The sequence below is a fragment of the Pleurodeles waltl genome, chromosome 1_1, assembly GCF_031143425.1.
Source record: "Pleurodeles waltl isolate 20211129_DDA chromosome 1_1, aPleWal1.hap1.20221129, whole genome shotgun sequence".
NCBI lineage: Eukaryota > Metazoa > Chordata > Amphibia > Caudata > Salamandridae > Pleurodeles > Pleurodeles waltl.
The window spans coordinates 704,046,084-704,070,119 of NC_090436.1; the positions used below are offsets into that span (position 1 = coordinate 704,046,084).

The following is a 24,036-nucleotide window of genomic DNA, read 5'->3' on the forward strand; positions in this document are numbered from 1 at the left end:
AGATTCTTCATCTCTCTCATGCATGAGTTTGATTCTTCAACTATTTTTTACAAACTCTGTGACTTATTTCAGAGTAGGGTTTCTGGTAGATACCAGTCTCTCCTGCATGTTTTTGGAGTGGCATTGAAAAATGAGCTGATCTTCATTCAGTTCATCCAGCATTATTCCAAATTGGCATTTGATTGATAGTTCTCGTAATCTAGCAACAAAATCATTCACTCATTTGACAAGTTTTTGTGATTAGATGTAGAATTTGTAGTGAGTCATAGCCAAGTTAACTGACTCAGCAGATCCTTTCCCCAACCTCATCTTTGCTTCCTCATATCCATCTGCAATTCCATGTCCTTGTTGGCCCTTGGCACCTGGGAAAAACTTGCAAATATGCTGTCCTTCCTTCCCAAGGGCACTGATCAAAAGAGCTTTTTTTATTAGCACTAAAATCTTGTCCATCCAAAGCCACTAAGTAGCTTTCAAACAGGTCCCATACCGTGACTGAAGGTTTTGGTTTTGCCAAAAAGGGTAGTAGTTGAATTGTGCAATGTGCATCCCTAGCAAAATAACACTGGACAAATCCATAAAGAATCCCCAAAGACGTTTTCAAGAACGATATCTAGTGAATGACTTTTGTGGAACAATTTCAATGTTAAGGTGTGACACAGCAAAAGCTTGCACTTAGAAGGGCCTAAAGATTGCTCCTGAGTTGTAAAGTAACCTTAAGACATGATGATGCTAGAAAAGTGTTTTACGCTGCAGAAGAGGAAAAAAAACAGAATGCCATACATACCATAAACTTTTCTAATTACTTGCCCTTTAGATGTGAAGTTGAAGACATTAGTGCTAAGAAGCCCATCTAGAGTACCATGGAACTGTGAATGAAACTGTAATCCAAGGAACTGTGCCCTTCTTCTGAGATTAAAAACTGTTCTATGCTTGTAATGTATATTTATGGATATTAAGGTGGAGAAGGCCCAGCAGGCTTGCTGGGTTATGGGCTAAGGTTGTGCAGTGAAACTCTGAGGAGATGCTCCATTTGAAGGAGCGTTCAATGGACCACGCAGGGACTTCTTGAGCAGCGGGTAAACTTCAAGCCTGCTGTCTAGCCTGTGAACATCGTGTAGAAGACCAAGCCTCTGAGTAGGTTGGCAGGTTAGAAGACCAGTGTATAGACGCACAATGGCAGAAGGTAGAGAAGCACAGGACCTGGAAAACAACCTACTCCTTTTTGCTAAAAAAAAGCGTGTTCATCCAAATAGGATCTGAATACTACTCCTATGTTGAAATGTCCCTGGATGACTGGCCAGTCATTACCAAACTGTGGTATAAGCACAAACATCTTCAATATAGTAGAAGTCTTTATTTGAGACAGTTCAACAGGGTAGCGTGCTTAGGCCAGCCAGGCCCCAACTGACTCGTCCTGGAACACTCACCCTAAACATTCCAAGTAATACAGTAATAGAACCTGCCTCACATTCCAACATCTAAAGATTACAACAAAAATGTTTGATTCATGGAAAGAAAGATAAGAATTTGAAAATGAAGACATTAGCGTCCAAAATTAAAACGTAGAAGTTGTGAGAGTTAATTATTAAAAAAATTATCCACATTATTTACATTCACAATTTCTTTTGAGATCTTGTTAAGTCACAGAGGCCAGAGAAATAGTTCAAAACTAGGAGAATACATATTTGACTTTCTTGTTCTAAAAACATGCATATTTGTACTAGATGAGACTTTATGAAAGAAAGAATGGTCCCCTACTAGAGCACTTTAGGAGTCCCCAAGAATCTTACTTTTGGCATTACTTGGAGTGCACCTCTCCGTGAGGAACAAATTATCATTATATCCTTGGCTTTTGGGTACACCAGTGGAGCAGATGCTACTAGTCCCACCATGCACTCTGGATTGGTTTCACCAGGCAGGGCACGGCATACAGGTACAATGGAATCTACCACTGTCCTGGAGAAGACACCATGCTTGCCACTACCATTCTGATTTCAAGCTTCACAGTCACAATGACACCCAAGCCAAAAGACATTGCTGAAAGACAAAGGAATGGTAATGCCCCTGTGGAACTGTTCATTGACAGAAAATTAGAACAGGCTGCTTAATATTTATTGGGTTTAGAGTCAGCAGAACTAGTGACCTCTAGGAAATGTTGGAGACCAAGGTAGGTTGGCCATGCCCTAGAAAAGAGTGATATGCTAAGCTCACTGCAATGTTCTGGAAAGAGGAGGTAAATGTGTCTAAGACTTGGCCTACCATTGGACTGTAAAATATGTCTTTCCTTGAGGCTGACTGTTCCTGATGACATTCCCAGATGGAGGAGGTGCCAAGGTTCAGCCCTTTTCCCTACTGGTGCATCTGGAGTGATGACCAGAAGAGAGTTGCTAATGAACTGGCACGCATGGTAAAGACTCCCACATGCCTCAGCCCTGATCGCCTTAGAGGTGTCTACAAGAGGACAGGACATCAAGAGGGAATGCAGAGACCACTGAGTCCTCATTACATTGCATGCCACAAACACACTCCGTTACCCACCACTATCTCAGAAGGGGCAACTACTGCAACCTACTAACATTGTTCTGGCTTTCTCCTTCCACCTGGAAGGGTGCCACTTTCTTCTACTGCATCAGCCACGTTTCAGGCCCCTGGGCAGCTGCCAGAACCTGCACTTTGAACCATTCCTCAGTCCTTCACTGGACCATCAACAACATCCTATTTTTAGCTTGTCCTGGCTGCTCCTACAAAAGGCTGGGGGGGTCAGTTTATGCCGCTTACTGATCAATGCCTTCTGCTGAGTCAGGTACAACAAGTGGCGCCACACTGCACAAGCTATTTCAGGTTCACATCATACCTTGTAGTTTCCTAAACAGGCCACATCTACAATCCTCACTGGCATGAACTTTGGGAAATTCAGTTCAATGCTGGGGCGAAATCCAAATACTTGCAGCCTTTGGCCATCAGGGATATGAAGGTCCTGAATGTGTAGATTTATTTTCACTAAATTTATCAAATTAAATGTGACCGCGACAGAGTACCAAAACTCAAAGCATTCATCTAATGTGAAGTATTCATTTAGAGTTAGGAAGTCATGGAGTCAGGGGTATTTATGTAGGACTTTTCCCCTTCCTTTTGTTGTGCTGTGGTCAGGTGTGTCAGAAGCCCCTGTGGGTATCCGTTCACACATCCTTATATCTTGGAGTGCTGCTATGTGCTGTGACCCATTTTCTCTTGTACCTGGATGTTGAGATTTGATCTGAGCACGCACAGGATTATGGGGTAGTACCTTCCTGCATGCCAGCATCTTGGTGATGGCGCACGCAGGAGGGTTTTCTGGAACCTCAGGTTTTTTAAGCACTGTTTATTAAAAAAACACATATTCATTCATTTAACAACTTTTGGAAGTCCTTACATTAATTTCATTTCCTGCTTTTTTTATTTGGGTGTTTGTCATTAAATTAATTGGATTGTGTTGCATTGCATTCTGTTTGGTACTATTTAAGGGGAGTCCATTTAGGGTCTAGTTGAGTTGCTGTTTGTTCTTGCTTGATTGCTCTTTCATTGGAATAGTGGAATCTCAGTTTTCTCTATTCCTTCCTTGTTTTCTCCTTGCTCTTTGCTTTACTGCTTGGCCTGGACCTGGACCGTTGGAAGGCTTCTCTGGTCTCTAGTCTTTCCCTTCCTTTTAAATATTATTTTCTGGAGCAACTCTAGACTTCCAGTTACATTCTGGCATCTGGGTTTTTGCCCTGAGATAGGCTGTTCCCACATGCCAAGAAGACCATACTCCGACACCAAGAAGACCTGCCTAGACAACTTCTCTCTGAGGAGGAGAACAATTGTCAGGATACATTCTCCTCCCTCCATGACTAACCCCTTTTACAAATCAAACTTCATTGCATTCTGTAAATATGTCCAGTAGATTATCCATTTAAGGGAGAGGAATGCTATTAGTACAAGCCTGCATTGCTCCACGACCAACCATCTTAACACCTCCAGTTTGGTTCTCTCTGAGAACTTACCACACTAGCCTGTGGAGAAGAAACAAAGGTTGTCAGGATAGATTGATTTTCCTCCATCAGCAACCTCTGACTGAATGAGTAGCTCTCACTTTTTTAAGACAGACCCCTCACTAATACCCTCACCTATTACCTTCCCTCTACTCTGGATAAGGTGAAAAACCTATTGACACTTGAGGAAAATCAGTACTATGCTTCTGACACAAAATTATTTGGTTGATTTCTCCTTTTTTCTTTCAGTCAATATTTCTCTATTCATGGACATCCACTGGGTTCCTTTTCTGGGACCATTACTGTTGGTAAGTCTAACAGGGTCAATATACTGAAAGGGTCACCTTTGTGGTCATGTTAATGGTAAAGTGACTTTTGGGCCCCTCAGAAACCCACAAGAACAGTGATTATACTCATCCGGTGCCCCGCAGACTTTTTTTTAAATGTCTTTATTAACAGTTGAAATGACCAACAGCAATGAACATGTTATGACAGTTGCACTGCACAGCATGGAATCTGAACATTCCTACTCACGGCAGCCCAGAATACATTCCACAGATCATGACTGTATAGACCCCAGTGTGAGACTCAGTTTCGCCCCGTTGGGCAGGTGACAGTGGTCATCAATAAAACTGGTATGTGTTGCAGGTATTTTTAAACCATCCCTAAAATTATCTGAGGAGTTAAGCAACATAGTAATGGAAATATCCATACCTAACATTGGTATCAACACCACATTTAGTCAATGACATGTCCACCATAAGTCCCCCACCCATTGCCATTTATAAATATTTGGTTTAAGACTTACCCACTGAATATCTATCCCCCCCAGCTTCCAGTCATCTAGCAGGTCAAAATGTAAAATACGGTATTAGGAACTGTCTTGTCTTTTCTCTCACCCCGGTTACTATGGGAAGTCCCTGGGTATTGCTTGTCCCTCTCCCTCGCCTCTCTCGTCCACCCAGCTCATTATGCAATTATTGCGTCATCTCAGTCTGGTCTTCCTCAGTGGATTTCAAAAGCACCTGCATCATAGTACTCCAAATAGTAAGTCATCCCCCACCCTCTCATCCCTGTGGGGTCTTCTCATATATGCCTCCTCAGGCCAGCCCACTCCAGCATGTACTTTCTCCAATCTCTCTGTGGAGGGACTCTGGCACTCAGCTGTCCTATCGCAGTTCGTCATTTGGCCCCATAAGCCCTAACATCGCAAAGCACCTACCCAGTTACCTCTTTGGGTTATCTGAAAGGAGTCCTAACATGCACTGTTTGATCATGTACTGACCCTTCCAGCCTGTCATGTGCTTGATGAGTTGCAATGTAGCCTTCCAGTAGACTGCTATGTCTGGGCAGTGCCATATTATGTGCAGAAAGTCTGCCACAGGCAGTGCCCTGCAGGTTATACAGTGTCTGCAGCATGGTGCAGGATTTTGTACTTTTGTGGGCTAGGGAGGACAATTTACACAATGACTGAGTTAAAGCCAGCCAGCCAGCCCTGCCATGACACTAATTCAGCACTATTTGTTTGGTTCTCCTCCATTCCACAGGGCGCACTGTGGTATTTTATATAATTTACTGCACTGTGCCACTAACCTTTGCCAACGCACAGGTGAAGACAATAATTTTTTTTTTGTCCACACATACTTTCTCCACTTGATTTTAGCTTCATACCCCAACAGAACTATTGTTTCTCCTTCTTTTTCCACGACTCGGGCACCTATTTCTTGTTGGGCTGAAACTAACTATGGGGAAAAAACATGGTGGCGACTCCTGTTTCTCATGAGCACCCAGAAACATGCACACTATTGGTACATGCACCTTAACATTAACTTACAATATATTAGTTACTTATTCCGATACACCTTTTTCTATAAGACCGTGAAGTGATCTCCTGTCATTGGAGGCCTCATCAGGATGCCAAAAGCATGGAATAAAGACATTGTTTTTTTAAATTAGATCAGATTAAGTTTTTCACACAAATATTGACCACCGATACTTCTGAAAATTTTAGAAACTCCAAACACACATACACAAATTGCCATTAAATTGCAATCTGAGTGACCCGTTGTTTATCTTCCTGTAACTCTGATGAGCAATTAAGTAAAAAAAAATGAATAATTTGCAGAAGTTTTCAAATTACAACATCGTTGGCAGAAACGAACATATTAAAATTAAAAAAATCAACATGACACTCAAGGGAGTCCTTGCCTCACGTGTTCTTCTTTTCATTACACCAAAAAGAGTTTCTATGCTTGTTCTAAGTACACTGTAATGTTCTATCAAAAGTATATGTGTTTTTTTTAGTTTAAACATTTTATTGCAAGCATATGGGTGCCGCATTTATATGGTGGTATATTTTCCTTATTGCCATCTTTCGTTTTGTGTGGCATATGCCTGCAATAAAAAATAACCATTGCATATGCTTGATCAGGCCCAACACTGGCTAGGCCAATATTTGTTTTTAATTGTTCTGCTTATTCCAGTTTGAGCACAAACTGACAGCAACTGGATGTTTGTACTTTGCTTTACTACGAGCGTGTAGTCTGGGGGTAAAAGTGAGTGAAAAAAACTGCGCAATCACAGTGGATGAAATCATTCGTGCCTTCTGCTTTCCAGTAGTATCTAAAACGCACCATTAAGTTACCTGTTAAAAACCGGAGCAAACAGTATTGCAGTATTTTACGTCTGTTTTATTGCAGTAAGCTAAATGAAGCTCCCCGTGTTTCGTGGTAAACAGCAAAATTACAGGCACCTTCCAAGAACCTTTAATTACATCCAAATGGCTCCACGTTAACAGAATCAGGCCGCACAATTTGAGCACATCAACATAACTGGTGCAAAACTGATTAAAGCCCGCCTTTGAATTTTGCACCCACCTCTAAATGTGCCTTTTCCTCCTATATAACGACAAGCAGTCATGTAATAACTGCTGCAATGTAATACTTCCTATTTAGGATGGGTTCGTAGAGTGTCTGGTACCAGCAAAACAAGATTTTCTAAAAACAATTTAGCATACATGTAAACATAGGAGTTTAATTAATTCAGCCTAGTCATAGATACAGAGGGAAATTAAAGAGAGACAACGGGGAAAGGTAACATTGTAATATTTTAATTATTCACTACAGATTACCACATTCTTGTGTCTAAACTAATTGTAATTTATTCATTGCTGTTCTGTCAAAATGTATGAAAATTCAGATCGCCGATGTTTTTTACGCAGTATGCTATCTTGTAAATATCAATGTTTACTTTGACTCTATCACAGCAGGCTCAAGTGCTACTGAGTGGCTTCATGTGATGTACAATACTATTGGTCAATTCGGGCTTGCCTTTTAGCCTACCACATTTGCATTTTGGAATTGTAAATTTAATCTGTGCCGTTGTGTCGATAGGTTTAAATGTCTCAGCATACAAAGTCCTCTTGGCAAAAACCCGAGACTGTCTGAAATAGTCTTGCACGAGAGAGGGTCATTTCACAACTATGTACTGCTTGGCTTAGGCCATAGTGGACCAGATATTATAGCAAACTGGTAGCTATCGAACTAGGTTTTAGAAAATCACATTCACAAAGGGAAAGATGGTAGACCTACCTCTACAATTTGCATGGATTCACACGTTTTTATCCATTCATAAATACAGTAGAAGTTTGCACTGCAATTGTGCAAATCATATATTTTTAGGAATCTACGCATAGTCGCTGCTCACCATCTGTACTTCAGGGAATTGTTTGCATAGTGGACAACCCACTGGGGTGACATTGCAGAAATATGGAAAATCAACAGTTTTCCTTTATTTTCCTCCTCCAAGGGAAAACATTTTCCCAAGGAAAAAACTCATCACTCAAGCCTCCTTAAGCTATTCCCCCCACCCCTCCGACTTAACATGCTGCATCTTTGTACAACATGAAATGTGCATGGAGCAGTGTACTGCTTTTCAAAGCTCCAGGCAGAGTTACAGTTTTCCATTTGGGCACTCGCTCTCCCATAGCAACAAGCTTATTTAGGTCATTTTAGGCAACCCCTCACAACAACAGCTATACACTCATGCATAGCTCCAAACTGGCAGATTATCTACATTCATAAGTCTGAACTGTAAAAGTATCGTCTGAGTCTGTTTTTATAAGCGAGTTGCACTTACTTAAAGCAAAGAAATGACAAAATATACTGTGACGTAATGATGAAAGATAGTAAAAAATAGCAATTGTGCTTACCATACATTATGCTCAGTATGTGTCATTCAGAATCTACATTTCTATTATAATTACTGTTTTTGACAAGTTGTTTTTTTCAGTGTAATTATGGCAGCTGACATTATATTTACTGTGACTATGCAAAAGAAACCTTTATGTGGAGTGAAATACTCAAAATAGAGAAAACTCCCTTTGTGCGGGGTGGAAGTGAGCAAAATACTGGTTTTACTTAGCTAAATCCAAATATCTAATGAAGGAACCCATACTATCAAGAAATACTGTGTAATTTACTAAAAGAACAAGATTTCTTCATACCTGATTTTTTAAGAGAGTGTTGCATTCTAATCTTTTCCACCCCATCGAAATGTGGGTCCAGTTCTGGAGAACTTGTCATGCTTCAGCACTATCATCTGAAAAGGTGACTTACAAGACCTATCCATTCATTGTCTACACCTTCCACGTATATCGTCTGTTCAGCTTTGTGTTCATAAACATCCTGATGCTGCCATGGCATATTCTCTCTATTACGTGAGTATACACTAAGTGGGGTACAAACATTTCTTGGCCTGAACATTGCATAATAAATGGAGCATATGTTACTGACAATTAATGAACGCGTGTTAGATCACACAGCCAGTCTGTCAATCTGAGTGGAGGTGCATTGTACCAGTGAAATAGCACTACGTGCCCGGCTAGAAGTATTCTGATTGGAACCAATGTTCTCATTTCTATCTGAATCTCTTCAGCACAACCCATCAGTGCAAACAGCAGAGTCATAAAGAGTTGTCCCTTTGTGATCAATTCTTGTATTATTTGTCTCCAGGGCCATGCAAGGTGCAGAAAATGTCCAGTCTCCATGTTATGCACATTTAAACACATAACTTAGTCAACCATAATATACTTGTAAAGACAACAGCATTCTAGCCGTAAGACAATGGCGAACCATACACAAGTGTAATTCCAATAAAACAAGAGAAGTGAGGCTTTCAATTTACAGTCAGGAAAACATTGGGTGGAAAATCTGTCTTGGCAAATACTGATACTACACAGAACAGGTATGTCTTTGTGCATGATTGCAAAGATTTCCTCCCTTCAATGTGGACTAACAGTAAGAGTCATCACAACCAGTTTTACAGCATGATATTTCCTGTTTAACACTGTTTACGTTTTGCAAACTCTTCCAGATATAAACTTGTCAGAATTTTCACAGGTAAAAAAATGGGTCATAGTGTAATTTGCACAGAACTCGTAATCTGTACAAAAAGTACAATTGGGATAAAATCAGTTTGAACTTTATTTTCCACTTTGTGACCTTTTAAAGATCCCTACAGTGTTTGCTCAAGATCACACAGTTTGTTGAAATGGAAAATGTATACTTTAAATCCAGGTCTCCTTATGATAAAATCCAGATCCTCGCCTCTATACTACATTCCCTCACTGTCAATGTCCTTTATTTGGTCATGTCTAAAGAATGAAATAATCGCCATGTTTGTGCATGGTAGACTGGCAGTGATCACATCTGTGGAAATCATTGTTTAAGATCGAATCCCAATCAGCACCTCTTCTCCTACAATGCAGACCTTTATAATGTCCATCCTGAACATCTTGCAGTCATCCTTAGGAACTCTGGAACGTTATATCCAATATTCTAGTGCTAAACATAGATCTATCCTAAACTTTGCTCTCCTTGGGATGTTCTGCTGAAACCCTTCTATATGTCCAGAATTGGATGCCATCTCACTGCCTTATATTAAACCCACTAAAAACCTCTCTATCTCATCTATTCACTCTGCCGTTCCTGTCCAAGCTTGGACTTAATTCTCCAACATTCCTGACATCATTGATTTGGCAGCGTTCTTGACAAGAGTTAACCTTAAAGCACAAATCAAAGCCATGAGTGTCCAGTCCCAAATTAATTTTCTTAATTTAGTTTCTGAACGTGATCTCAAGACTATAGATCAATTCCTCAAGACCTGATTATGGCAACTCTCTTCTGACTGAGCTTCCAAATGTGTGGCAGCACTGAATGCAGTTCTACAGGCAGTGGCTTGATTTTTTACCAGAAGCAACTAATTTGGTCAAATCAGTCCTGGATTTCTAACACTACAATGACTCCTCACTGAAGTTAATCATTTTACTAGAGGGCCTGCCTCACTCACAAGGCCCTAGCCTGATTGTTTCTTCTTTACTTGATTAATAGTTTGTCTTTTTCAGCCACTTCCGGCTCCATCTTACTATTTTTCTTTTGCATTCACCTTCTCTGAAAAAGCATGCTCTTTTGGCCTATCTCCTGCCTCCTGGTCTTTAATGCAGTTGCTTCACTTGCACCTCCTGGCTATTCCTTCTGTCATCTTTTGGCCCAAAGCCTTGTCTCTTGCATCCTTAACTTCTTCTCTTAAATATGTTTGTTTCTTCATCTGGCCTGCTTTAGCCAGTCTCTTTTGTGTCCAGCTTACTATCATGAATGATCATGTTTCCATTACTTCTCTCAGTGATGTGGTCTACCAACCATATTTTAGTAGAAACTACCTACTAAAATGCCAGTTGTATAACCAGTGGATATCCATTGTTTATGGAATTTCCTGGTGCTCATTCTGTTTCCCCTCAAATTGCATTTTTTATTTTTTTTTGCTCTACTCTACTGCCATTTATAAATATTTGGTTTAAGACTTACCCACTGAATATCTATCTCTATGTAGGATTGGCTACTTTTTCATTTTACTCTTTCTTCTGTTGGAGACGTCTCTGATAACTTTAGTCATTGTTTGCACTATACAAAACTGAAAAAAAAAAAATATGGTTGTACCTGTTTTGTAATCTTCGACTTCGTCGCTAACATGAACATGTGTATTGATCGCATTAAAGGCCGAAGCCTCACCAGTGGACATCTTCACAGAAAGTGTCCTTTCAGCTGTGGCGGAGGAGCGGCTTCATGGGCTCCTAGGTGCCAGAGAGTCGAGCAGGCGGGGCGCCTGTCACACGGCCTGAATTATTCAGGCAGTGCGCCTGCTACCTCCCCAGACACCTCACGCTGCAAGCCGCGGCATGCTCAAGGCAAGGTGGCAAGAGGCAGGGCAGGCAGGCATGAGCGACGGCGATAAACCTTTTTTACGTTTATGGCTTATTAATCACCTGTGCCAGCAAGAGCTTACCGCGCTTTCACAAACAACCCCTGCCTAAGAGGAAAGGCGAAAGTTTTCGCGCGCCGGTTGCAGCATGGAAACGCGCACTGCGCACAGCCGCTGCCGTGAGCGCATTTAGACCTCCCCTCTGGCACCACACCCCCAGACGGACTTGTTGAGCGAGGTTTTTGTGTTTAGTTCAGAGGGAAGCGGCCGGTCTGAGCGCGAGGTTCCCGCCCCGAGCGCGGAGGAGCAGCGGCAGCACCACAGGGAGAGGGACCCGGGGAGGCAGCGCCCGCAGCCCACAGCCCACAGGGCTCACCGCTGCGGGACATGGTGCTCATGACCGAGCCGCACTACGAGCTGGAGGACCCCAGCAGGCCCGTGGCCGTTCGGGTCTCCACCTCCAAGAAGGACGCCAAAGCGGTCACTTTCAGGTAACGCTTGTGTTGCACTTGCTTTTGGCTGGAGAACGAACATATGCTCACAGTGTCCGCATTATCTTAGCTTTTCCATGCCTCTCGCGTGGACTGGAGGTGTGCGGCTCCAGATCAACGCTTCTGAAATCCAGGGTGAATGGTTTAATCACAGGTGCGGTGGGTTAAGGTCAGGCGCTATCCGAGAGACATAACTTCTGATTTCCTGCTTCCTTCAAAGCCAATATTTCTAAACAGGGAGCTACCCTGTGCTGCCATAGAAAACATGTTGCAAGCATGTTTGCATCTCGCAAGATTTAGGGGCGCAAATGAACACAAGTGGTGCCCGCCATTGGTTATGTGCTTAAAACTAAATCGATTTTAGACTTGCGGTACAATTGGACAAAAAATTAAGCCTGACCATTAGCTCGTCCAAACGAGTGTATTTATTTGCCTGTATGCTTGTCATCAAATTTTTATTTTATTTTCTTAAAATGAAGTTTGGATGCAAAAATTAAATCGCACATTTCGTCGGTAAAATTTGAAACCTTAAAAACATTTTAAATATTCGCACTATCAACGCTGCAACTACACTGACTATTTTTTGCACCAGGGTCAAAGTGTCTCTGTTCATGTTGGCACACTGATCGAGTAGCCCGGGCATTGTAAATAAGAGATTTTACTATCCGCTAAGCTAGTAGTAGTATGGCCTCTGAATGTTGAAAAGTCGAGTTCAGTTTGTTGGGAGTCAAGCTTTTTACCTTCTGATTACTGCAGATGAATGCGACCTGCATTTACTCTCTACGGCATATTGCCAAATGGAACTTTCGAGTAAATGACGGGGATTTAAGTATGTGTTTTATGTGTCAAGAAACAGCATTTAACGTTTACATAAATCTTTGTAAATCTGCATGCGGGTAGAAACAACTTATTTTATTTAATTCATGGTAAAGAACCCGTGGGACCAGTGCCTCAGCCAGAACACTGCTCAAACTGAAACAGCCACACAGGAAAACTCTCACGTATTCCAAATATAAGTCACACTCACGAACCACTACAATTGCACGAGCAAACTCTACTCTCAAATGCGATCTCGAGCACAGCACGCGATCCATCGCATGACAACTGCTAGAGAGAGCAGAGAGGACACAGTGCCTTCACTGAGATGGTACAGGCTGTTTTATACCGATGAAGAATCTAGTACAGTGATACTCATAGTACGGCCCGGGGGGCGCATGCGGCCCTCCTGACCTTTACATGCGGCCCAGCAGCACTGGGCTGCTCTTAGCTAGACTCCGCACTAACATTAAAAAAATGTAAATAAACAGGCACGCATATATTTAAGGTGAGTTGAAGGTTAAGAAAAGAGATAAGAGAGGGGTTCTGTACAATGTAACATCAGAAACACCTTCATTTTTAGAGACATATTTGAAGCAAAAATGTAAAAGCATGATCAAGTCTGCTAAAAACTCAGTGTATTTCATTAACACGCAGAAACTTCACCTTAGTTCACCAGATTATATACATCAGTGCATTGATGAAATATATTTTTTCAAAGTGATAATTTTCTAACCAGAACTTAGAAACATTCACTCCCCCATCTCTCACCCCAACAACAATGCCTTTGGTGAGCTAAGAGGCAAGTCAGCTATCTGCACTCTTTCAGTGGCCTAGTTTTCAATTATACAAAAACATTATTAAATCAAACAAAAAGGAGGGAAAGTGAAATAAAACATTTTCCTAGGATCACACGGTTTGGTTAAGTGGAGAAGCTGTGATTATTCCCAAGTTTATGGTTTCACGTTGTGCTATTCAGAAACTAGAAGTATAGCTTTGCGTACCTTACACCCACTTTACTACCAACCCCGACTGCCACCCTGCTGCCATCAGTGCGGCCCTCGGTCACATCAAAGACCAAACTCTGCGGCCCGTGAAAATGTTTGCGAGTACCCATGATCTAGTACAATAAGCATTTTAATGAAAGACTTGGATCATAGATTGGGCGGTATGATTGAATGTGGTGGTCATTTTGAAAGTTATTGACACTCTTGTGAAAAGGTATGGATGGGATTCGTCACATTTGCTCAAATAAGAGTTAAATTTGTGGGTTTTCTACCAGAGGGCCCAAGGAAAAGCAAAATGAGACCTAAAGCAATTTATCCATTTGCTCGCATTTAGGTGATTTGTGACGATGTGAATCCAACCAGCCAAAAGTGCCAAAGTTGTCACTTTAGTCCCCAGACCACATTCTTATGCGTCAAGGAATTTCTAATGTTATAATAACACACACAAAACGCCAAGGCTGCAGAAGTGACATCAGACTTTTGATCCCTGATGTCCCCTTATCCCACCATTCGCCGCCCCCACGGCCATATCTTTTCTTTTGGAAAGAAAATGAGTGAAAAGTAAAGAGTAGTGCAGAGGCTGCAGCTTCGACCTCTAGAGACTCTGATTTTACATTAGTGAACTGTCGGTCCTCGACATTCAGTGCACCTTCTTGAAACAATTTGGAAATTCACAGAATGTTGGCCACAAAGTTCTTACCTGTTGATGTTCAATTTGTGTAAAAACACTGCCATTTCAAAATGACAGATTGTCAATGTCTGTGAGGGAAATGTCCATATTGTTAAGAGCTTATTATTTATATAGCACTTGCTACCATAAGGTTTCTGTCTCCGAGTGCTGGTATGTATTTTACCTAAAAGAAGTGGGTTTTTTTGTGTGCCTTGTGGACATGTAAATAACTGAATATATTTGCTTTTTACTTCTGACCCTTAGATTGATTTAATTGGTAATAATCAAGGAGGTTTCTTCTATTTTGAGATATTAATTTCTGCCTACAACTTCTTTCATTTGGTATTTTATACAGTTAGTGTCATGATAACCAAAAAAACAATATGGTTCAGTATTTGCAAGAAGTTGACCCTGTTGTTCCCATCGTCACAGGCAGAAGAGTCCAGATCCTTCTGTTTGCTGATGATGTTGTTCTGAGATCTAGGAGCCGGGAATGTAATGTACAAAAATTGTTCGATAGTCTACTGTATAAAAGGAGGATGTGACTATATATATTTTCATTCAAGAAAAGTAATGTTATGCTAATCAGGCCCTCTTCTCCCTTGAAGAAAAAAAACTGAAGGTTAACAACAAAGTGGTAGTGTGTGCCCTGCTATGAGTAGCTGGGTGTGAACTTTGTGAATTGTTTTAAATGGAAAGAACATAACCAGAGCAAGTATCCCCTTACTTCAATCATCAAGGGTTGTGACCACCTGTAAAAAGAAATAAGTCATGTAATCGATAACTAATACTACAGATCTATTGACAAAAAGCAGTAACAGACACTCTATATGGAGCTGAACTTTGGGTTTATAGCAACCTTAACGAGATGCAGATCATCCAAAAAAAAAGATTTTTATGGACTTGGTTGAGGCTTAGCCCAGGAACCCCACCAGCACCATTTTAGCTGGAGCTAGGCATTACTCCGGTCTCGGGTTTGCCTGTTTTAAGACCAATTCTGAACTGAGAAATTCAAATGCAATAGTCTCAAAAGTGTTCCGTAGCTGAGAATTTGCGGTGGCCAGGGCAGAGCTAGGTGGCTGGGACATATTGAGAAAAACTTATCTTCACTGCAGCAGGAATGTGGAATTCCTATCGCCCGGGACATATTGTTTGGGGTCAAGGGCAACATGTTTTCATGTTTATTTTGTCCTTGGGACAAGTAGGCGCAACCCGCTGCAGCACAAACTCTTTGGCTGCCAGTTTACAGCGAAAGGAACTGTCTGCAGTTGAGGTAATGTGTGTCCTTATGTTAATTCTGTTCAAACTTGTATTTATTGTTCATTAATGAAAAGCCTTCATTATAAGAGTGAGTGCTTTAAATAAACGTTTTGAGGTCACACTCCACTACTGACCATGTTACCAGTAAAAAAAACAGAAAGAGTACACACATTTTTGAAAGGTTTAACAATATGAGGCTAAGAATTATGCTCCCTGATTAGATGCAGATGTCTACAGGAGCTTCTAAGCAAGAGTGATGATTCTTTGAATTCAAATTAAAATATTCAGAAAAAATGCAAGTAGGGAAAAAAAAAAGTTTTGCTCCTATGACATTTTAGGTGCTATTTCTTTGAAGTGTCATTTAGTAAAATGTGTTGATGCATGCTAGGATTTCCCCAAAATATTCCTAATGGAAAATCAGTGTAACCATTTTCAAGAAGATTATGAGAAGCATGAAAATAAAAAAGCACTGGCAAAGCCAACCGTTAATGCAGTTTTTTGGGTGTTTTGGTTTCGTCAATGCGTGTCTTGTTTTGATATGGCTTTTGCAACACTTTATTGTTGTAGGAGCTGCCAGGCCCTCACCATTGTTACAAACACAGGCAAAAAGAAAAAAAAATATGTTTTTGGTCTCAAAAGGCACACACCAGTGGTGTAACAAAGGCCCCGCAGCTCCCCTCCACGGGTCCCCTCAGCACATCGCCTGCCCTGAATGAGTCTGGAGGGGGCCCTCCACTTTCTTAGCAGGGGGGTCCCCTCCAGTGTTGTTATGCCACTGATTGCCACAGTAGTTTCCGGCACTGAACAAAACGACTTTGTGTGCCAATATGCTCCTTGTGGAAGAGCATAATATGATCACTCACAGTAAAGCCAGCCGATCGAGAGAGAAACAGAAGTTCAATGAAAACCAAATGACTTTAATGCCAGACCTAATTAGTGACCCAGTTCCTAAAAGTCACAAAAGTGCACCCATGGTATAGATCTTTGAATTAGTGGCTTTAATGAATTTATAAGAACTTACAGAAGTAGACTAGGAAATCATACACCTAGAAAATATTTGTGAACTGTATTTTAGCACGAGCAAATATTCATTTGTCGGTTTGCTCATGTGAAAATCTATTGAGCGTTTACAAGTTCACTTTTCCTCCAACCACTTCTTTTCCAACCCTAGACAAACTTCTTCTTCTGCCATTGTCAGGAGTACATTTCCAGCCTTTGTCATTATGGATTATAGGAGAGCTGGTGAAAATCCTTAAAATAGGCAAGTTAATAGGTTTGCAGACTCTAAGGCAGTCCAGCCCTGGAACTATTGCTTACTGCTTCCTCCAGCCCCTGTATGTAGATCTCTGGAAAGGTGGCAAAATAAGGAACTTGCTATAGTAGGGATTGAAATTGCAAGTATTCAAACCCTACTATAGTAGTAGCCTTGGCATAATCAGAGAAGCAGTTATCAGAGTTCTTACATAATGAGATTGCTGCATAATTTGCCGTCGCACTACATGGACCAAACGCAAAAGTAGATTTTTTTTTTTTTTTTTTTTTTTACAGGTCAAGTAGATTTAAGAAGCAACCTGTCCTATGCACAAGTAGATTTTTTGCTAAATTCCACACCCCTGCTGCAGTAAGGATATTTGTGTCAAAATCGGACATCAATGTGCCCAGGTAGTGTGGAAGTAATTGAGGACCACTATTTCTCAGAAAAAATGTAGAAGAAAGTATCTTACAAACTCACCCAGACTGATTCGTTTATTAGGTATCTTGCCTTCAAGCATGAAGTGGGGTTTGAAAAATATCTGGACCTCATTTATCAGAATTGAAATGCACTCTATGGCCCTCATTACGACTTCGACCGCCAAAGCCAGCAGGCTGAAAGACCGCAAGTGCTGGTGGTCTCAAGACCGCCCTATTACGAACAATTTCTGAATTCCGCCTGGAATCAGGCAGAATTCTGACGCCAGTCGTGCTGTTGGTCTGCGGTGAAGAGACGGTTCTGCTGCCGGCACCGCTGCGCCAAAAGGACGCCGCATGGCGCATTGCAACCGGTAAGACGGCATGGCAGGGCGCTGCTGGCGGTGGAAGCGCCAGGACCCGTCCCCTCCTGACGACCTCGACAGACTAGGTAAGTGGATCGTCGGGGAGGTGGGTGTGTGTCTGTGTGTGTGAATGTCGTGAATGCAGGGGGTTATTTGTGGTTGCGTGTGTGAGTGATTATGGTGAGGGGGTGTGTGAGTGTTTCTGGATGAGGAAGGGGTGAGTGCGGGTGTGAACGATTGAGTGCGATTGACTGGATGGAATTGGTGAGTGCGTGTGCATATGTATGTAAGTGGGGTGTGGTTAGTGTGAGTGAACGGGGAGGGGTGCATGTTTGTGTGAGTGAACAGGGAGAGCGGGTGACTGCGTGTATGCGGTGCAGGGCTGTGAATGTATGTATGCGTTGGAGGAGGGAGGGAGTGCATGCGTGACTGCGGTGTTTGTGTATGTATGTTAGTGTGACTGGGGATGTATGACGCAAGTGAGTGGGTGTGTGTGTGAGTATGTGGGTGCATGTGTGCAGGTATGTGGACGAGTGTGCAAGTGTATCCTGGTGACAGGAATGCTTATTCCTGTCGCCAGGATGCAAGACTGCCAGCTTTTTCTGGCGATGCGACCGTTGGAAAAATGCTGGCGGTCTCTTGCGTTGTAATACCGCTAGCGGTATTACGATGTCCGCCTTGCTGGAAGTGCTCAGCTCCAGCCTAGTGGACCGCTGAAAAGAGGCGGGCCGGGCAGAGTATCGGAAACCACCAAGCTTGTAATTTGGCAGTCTTCACTGTCTGCCAATGCAGCGCTAGGGTCGTATTGAGGGCCTATATCTTAAATTCAGGTTGGGGACGTTTCCCAGTAGGGTGAACACAGTGAGAAGTGATAGGGTTGAACAAGGCTTCTTTATTTGGAGGCAAAGATGACATTATGCACTTTTTGCTGGTTCGCACACAATTATTTACAGTATGTTCTGGTTATTTCCTTTTATTCCACATGTTTAGCATCAGGTCTGGCAAAGATGCTCTATCCCTCTGTTTTAGGTCAGACGATCAGATCATTTTCATCTGTGTCTTACATATGGGCGGCATGGCCATTTACAATGAATTCTAAGACCAGGGCTAGACTGAATGGAATTAATTATCAGGATGTTTTTGTAATGCATTTTGCCTTTAATATAGAATTGAAATGCACTTTAGTCTGAAGTTTATGATGGGGATAGTTTTAAAGTATGCTTTTTGTGCACCAAGCAACATTTTATGACGTGTATTCTCTTTTCTGTGCCAGTTTTAACATTTGTAGCTTAAGATTGTTGATGGTAGCTGTAATACGCATATTTGTACAGAAATTATATGTTTTATCTTTTAATATATTTATATTGCATGGCAAATTGCTGATAACGATAAGTATTGCTACTACCCATCTTCATAGTGCTTTTTTGTTTGTTTGTTTTTTCCTGTTTGTGGCAGACCAGAACAGGATCAACAAGGTGAAATTGTATTGTATTGTAATCATATTTATATAGCGCTTACTACCCCTGACGAGGCGTCAAAGTGCTTTTCGATGAGTAGCACGCTACTCCGGAACCCAACAAGAATTAGTGATGGATTAGTATCATTTAATAATGAGTACAGTTTTAGTATTATTATGAGTTAATTTGAGCCGCGGATATGAGAGTTTGTTAGTTAGATTGACTGGAGTAATGGAGGGGTGGAGGAGGAAAGAAATCCAGAAGTGTTAATTGGGAGTATATCCTTCATTTACTCAATCCAAAGGCTTGGGATGAATAAAGGGGGCGGAGGGGGGAAGAGTATTTGCAAGGGTTAGGGAGAGCATAGTAGCAGGGTGAGATGAATGCAGGAGAATTTAGTAGCGTTGTGTGGGAGGTCACAGAGGTACAGTGAGGTTTGGTGAGTTAGATGTGGAGGTGGAGGGAAGAGTTTAGGCAGAAATATTTAGGAGATGAAAGTGGTCGAAGGGATTTGGGATGAGTCAGAGTGAGAATGGAGGATAGTTTGATAGAGACATGACATAAGAGTGATGAAAAATGAGAGCAGAAATTCATAGATATCTAGTATAACAACCCAAAAACCAGGAGCCATGCAATGATCCACAAACATGCCAAGCACAGAAACAACATATACACATACATATATATATATATATATATATTTATACACACACATATGCACATACAATACATAATTAGAATCATGGGTAAAAATACTTGGTCAGACAGGTTTAAAAGAGTGTGTGTGTATCTTATTGTTATGACAGTAGCAATACATATTTTCCAAAGAAACTATAAATAAATAGAAATATACATATAATCTGAAAAAATATTTATCCACATAGGCATATGCAGTTCATAGTTGTTTGAAAAAGGTGGTTATGAAGGTAAGAGCCAACTCTTGAGTAGTTTTCTGAAAACAAGAAAGTTATCTGTGGCTCTTATAGTTGGGGGTAATGAATTCCATAGTTTGGCTGCTTGGACGGAGAAGGATGTACCACCTACAGTCTTTTTCTTGTATGGTGGTGTTCTAAGGCGGGGTGCCAGTCTTGAGCGGAGGGTTCTATGTTGGATGTATTTGGTAATTTTCTTTCTGATAAAAAGCGGTCCTGTTCCATGTATAGCTTTGTGGGTGATACAAAGCAGCTTGAAAGTGCATCTGATGGCAACGGGTAACCAGTGTAGTGCTCTCAAGGCAGGGGAGATGTGGGCTTGCGGCTTTATATGTAGTAGTAGCCTGGCTGCGGAATTCTGGATACGTTGTAGTTTTTTCATAACAGATAGAGATGATCCATGGTAGAGGCTATTGGTATAATCCAGTTTGGATAATACAAGTGAGATAGTAGCTTGCACCTTGTGTGGAAATCCGAGGTGGGGGAAGATGCGTCGTAAAGTCTTTAAGGTGATGAAGCTTGTGCGTGCTAATTTGTCTACTTGGGTATTCATTGTTAGCTTGGAATCCATGGTGATTCCTAGGTTTTTCACTTCCTTGGATAATTGAGGAGGTGGTCCGAGATCTTCAGGCCAGACGCACAGAGGGTCATAATTTTTCCAGTCACCACATATGAGTATTTCTGTTTTGGAGGTATTTAGTTTGAGATGGCTCCAGGTCATCCACTGATCAACGGCTCTGAGGCAACTGAAGATTTGTGAGTTTTCAATGTTTTTGGGGTCTTCTAATTGAAGTAGTATTTGTGTGTCATCTGCATAGTTGTAGCATGTTATGAAATGCCACTACTACTTCTGTAGTGATCTGATTCAGGAGCTCCTAAATATGAAATATTGCTCATGCTCGCCCCCCCCCCCACACATCTGTCTAAAAGGTGGCACAGGGTACTTAAACTGATCCATTTAGTCATTGTAAATCTTTGCTGTGTCCCAGCATCCACATACTGATGATACTTTGTGTGAAGTATAGAACATCTTGAGGGGTATTAATATAGTTCAAAAGCCAAAGTCTGGAATTTCTATTTTGGCTGCTTGTAGCAAATGGCAGTGAAATGTTCACATACGACTGGCAAAAAGTTGTACGTAGATGAAGTTTTGCTATGTATTTGTTAGTCACCCTTTAACATTAAAATGCTGATACAGCCTGACTTTCCCATTAAAACGTTTTGAGGTGCATGAATGATTTGGATATGCACATTCCATCACTAATTATCCTAATTGAGAAAAAATGTTTGGCCGATTCACATAAGCTTGTTGACAAGCTGTTTGTTAAAAGCAGCTTTGCCCTAGTGTACCTGCCCACAAAAATGTAAACCATCAATTTGATCTTAGCATAGTCCATGTAGGAACAAAGGACTGGAGAGCTTTATGTTTACAGTGAAATGATTTGCTAAAGGATTGATGTCCCATGTCTCTAGAAGAACCCGTTAGTAAAGTAAGGTGACTTGGGTATGGTGCAGTGGTGAGTGTTAGACTTGGCATCCTTGGCGTGGTCTCCCTTAACTTTCTGCCTCTGTTTCCCAGGGTGTTGATGTATGCTGGACTCTGTTTTTGCTGTTTTTGTTACTCTGGGCACTTTACCACTGCTACCCAGTGCTAAAATGCAAGTGCTCCTATATAAAAAGTGTATGTAATTGGATTTCCATGATTGGCATATTTGATTTACTGGTAAGTCCCTAGTACAGTGCACTAGAGGTGCCCAGGGCCTGTAAATCAAATGCTGCTAGTGGGCCTGCAGCACTGGTTGTGCCACCCACAATAGAAGCCATGTAATCATGTCTCAGACCTGCTATTGCAGTGTCCGTGTGTGCAGTTTTAACTGCCAATTCGACTTGGTAAGTGTACCCACTTGCCAGGCCTAAATCTTCCCTTTTCTTACATGTAAGACAGCCATGGGCAGGGTGCAGCGTATGTTTAAGGTAGGACACATACTAATGTGTTTTATGTATCCTAACAGTGAAATACTGCTAAATTTGGTTTTCAGTGTTGCAAGGCCTATCCCTCTCATAGGGTTAACATGGGGGCTGCCTTTAAATATAATTAAAGCATAGATTCCCTTTGGGAGCAGATAAACGTGGAGTTTAGGGTCTCTGAGCTAACAATTTAAAAATACATCTTTTCGTAAAGTTGATTTTAAGATTGTGTGTTTGGAAATGACACTTTTAGAAAGTGAGCGTTTTCTTGCTTAAACCATTCTGTGACTCTGCCTGTATGTGGATTCCCATGTCTGGGTCAGTTTGACAGTTGGGCTGGTTGCACCTCTCTCTAGACAGTGACACAAAGGAAGCTGGGGTGTAGCCTACATATCCTGATGAGCCATCTGTGCTAGGAGGAAGGGGAGGAGTGGTCACTCACGCCTGAAAGGGCTGTGCCTGCAGTCTCCAACCCCCTGGTGTGTGTCTGGGGCCTGGCCTGGGCAAGGCAGGATTTTACTAACAAGAGACTTTCCTTTGAAGTAAGCCTACTTCAAAGGCCAAAATGGGTATAAGAAGGGCACACAAAACCAGACTTTAGATAACTTCTGGACATCAAGAGGAACCTCTGCCTGAAGAAGAGCTGAGGAGAAGTGCTGCCCTGCCTGTGACTATGCTTTGTGGAGCTATCCTGCAGTTGCTGCTTCTGCTTGGTGAAAGGGGACAAAGACTGGACTTTGTTGTGCATTCCTGCTTGTGAAGAAATCTCCAAGGGCTTGTCCTGAGCTTGCCTCCTATTGTTGAAGTCTCAGGGCCATTTTAGACTTCACCTGCCAGCAATCGGACTCTGCTGAGACTCCTGCCAAGTGGTGCCCTATCTAGTTCCTGGGACCTTGACAGGTGAAGCTGGCAGACCAAGATTGAAAATCCATGCACCAACCGCTGTGCGGGGAAATTTCCGATGCAACCTCCGAGACGCGGCTGAAGAAACAACGCGTTCCTGCTCCGTGGCTGAAATCGATGCACCGCCTGCAGCGTGGCTGGAAGATTGCACGCGGCTGGAGAAACGGTGCGCCACACCGCTGATGGAGGCTGGTAATATCGCAACCCACACAGTGCGGTTTTGCTAATACCGTGCAGCAGGATTTTCGATGCAAACCTTGCTGGGTGCGGAAAAATGAAGCAACGCCTGCCCGGAGCGACGCATCGCTGTCCTGTGGAGAGGAAAACTGACACCCGACTGGAGAAGGAGAAATTAGTGTCTCGCTTGTGGGTGAGAAATCGACGCATCGCTAACCTTTTTCAACGCACGCGTCCGTGTGTGTTATCTTGACACCACCCAGGTACTTTTCAATGCAAAGTGTTTTTACTGTTTACAAAAGGATTTAAGACTCTTTTGCTTTTAAAATTAATAACTTGACTTGTGTATGTTGGATTTTTGTTGTTTTGGTCTTGCTTTGTTTAGATAAATATTTCCTATTTTTCTAAACCAGTGTTGTCATTTTGTAGTGTTTTCACTGACTTACTGTGTCTGTTGGTAGAAATACTTTACACCTAGACTCTGAAGTTAAGCCTGCCTGCTTGTGCCAAGCTGCCAAGGGGGTGAGCCGGGGTTAGCTGAGGGTGATTCTCCTTTACCCTGACTAGAGTGAGGGTCCTTGCTTGGACAGGGGGTAACCTGACTGCCAACCAAATACCCTATTTCTAACAGTGAGCATTTGCAGATTTGCTGTGGGACTGTTGCTGTTGTTTGAGGTACAGTCATATGTCATGCCTGGTTAACACTGGGCAAGTTGGTGAGCATGATGGTTGCTGTAAGTACATGGGTAGTAGCTCTTTAACTTTTACCTTAAGTAGCTAATATAAGCCTAAATGCTCTCTCCCCACAACTTACGTGGCTTAGCCCTAACTGGCTAAAAGACTTACTTTTTCTTTTATTGTGATGCTGTCATTAGTTTCATTTTTCTCCCTTCCATTCCACACCCATTACCCCAGCAAACACACAGCCTGCTGAGCATAGGCTCCGGATCCCTGTCTTGTTGTACTGGTCCTGACATTTTATGGGCTCCTCTCTTGTTGAATATAATTTTAGTTGCATTAAGAATATCCTTCTTTGCATCAGAAACAATGTATTT

At 42.0% G+C, this 24,036-nt stretch overlaps 1 protein-coding gene across 2 annotated transcripts in view; it reads left to right on the top strand.

The window, feature by feature from the left end:
- GRAMD2B (GRAM domain containing 2B) overlaps positions 1–24,036 on the top strand; it is a 424,374-nt gene that overhangs the window by 137,739 nt on the left and 262,599 nt on the right. The window contains exon 1 of one of the 2 annotated variants that reach the window (XM_069227215.1): positions 11,525–11,758. The exons of the other annotated variant lie outside the window; for it this stretch is intronic. Coding sequence (XP_069083316.1) covers positions 11,655–11,758 — 104 coding nt within the window. The 5' untranslated portion in view covers positions 11,525–11,654. Of the gene's footprint in view, positions 1–11,524; positions 11,759–24,036 lie in introns of those variants that run through there. 2 annotated transcript variants of the gene reach the window in all.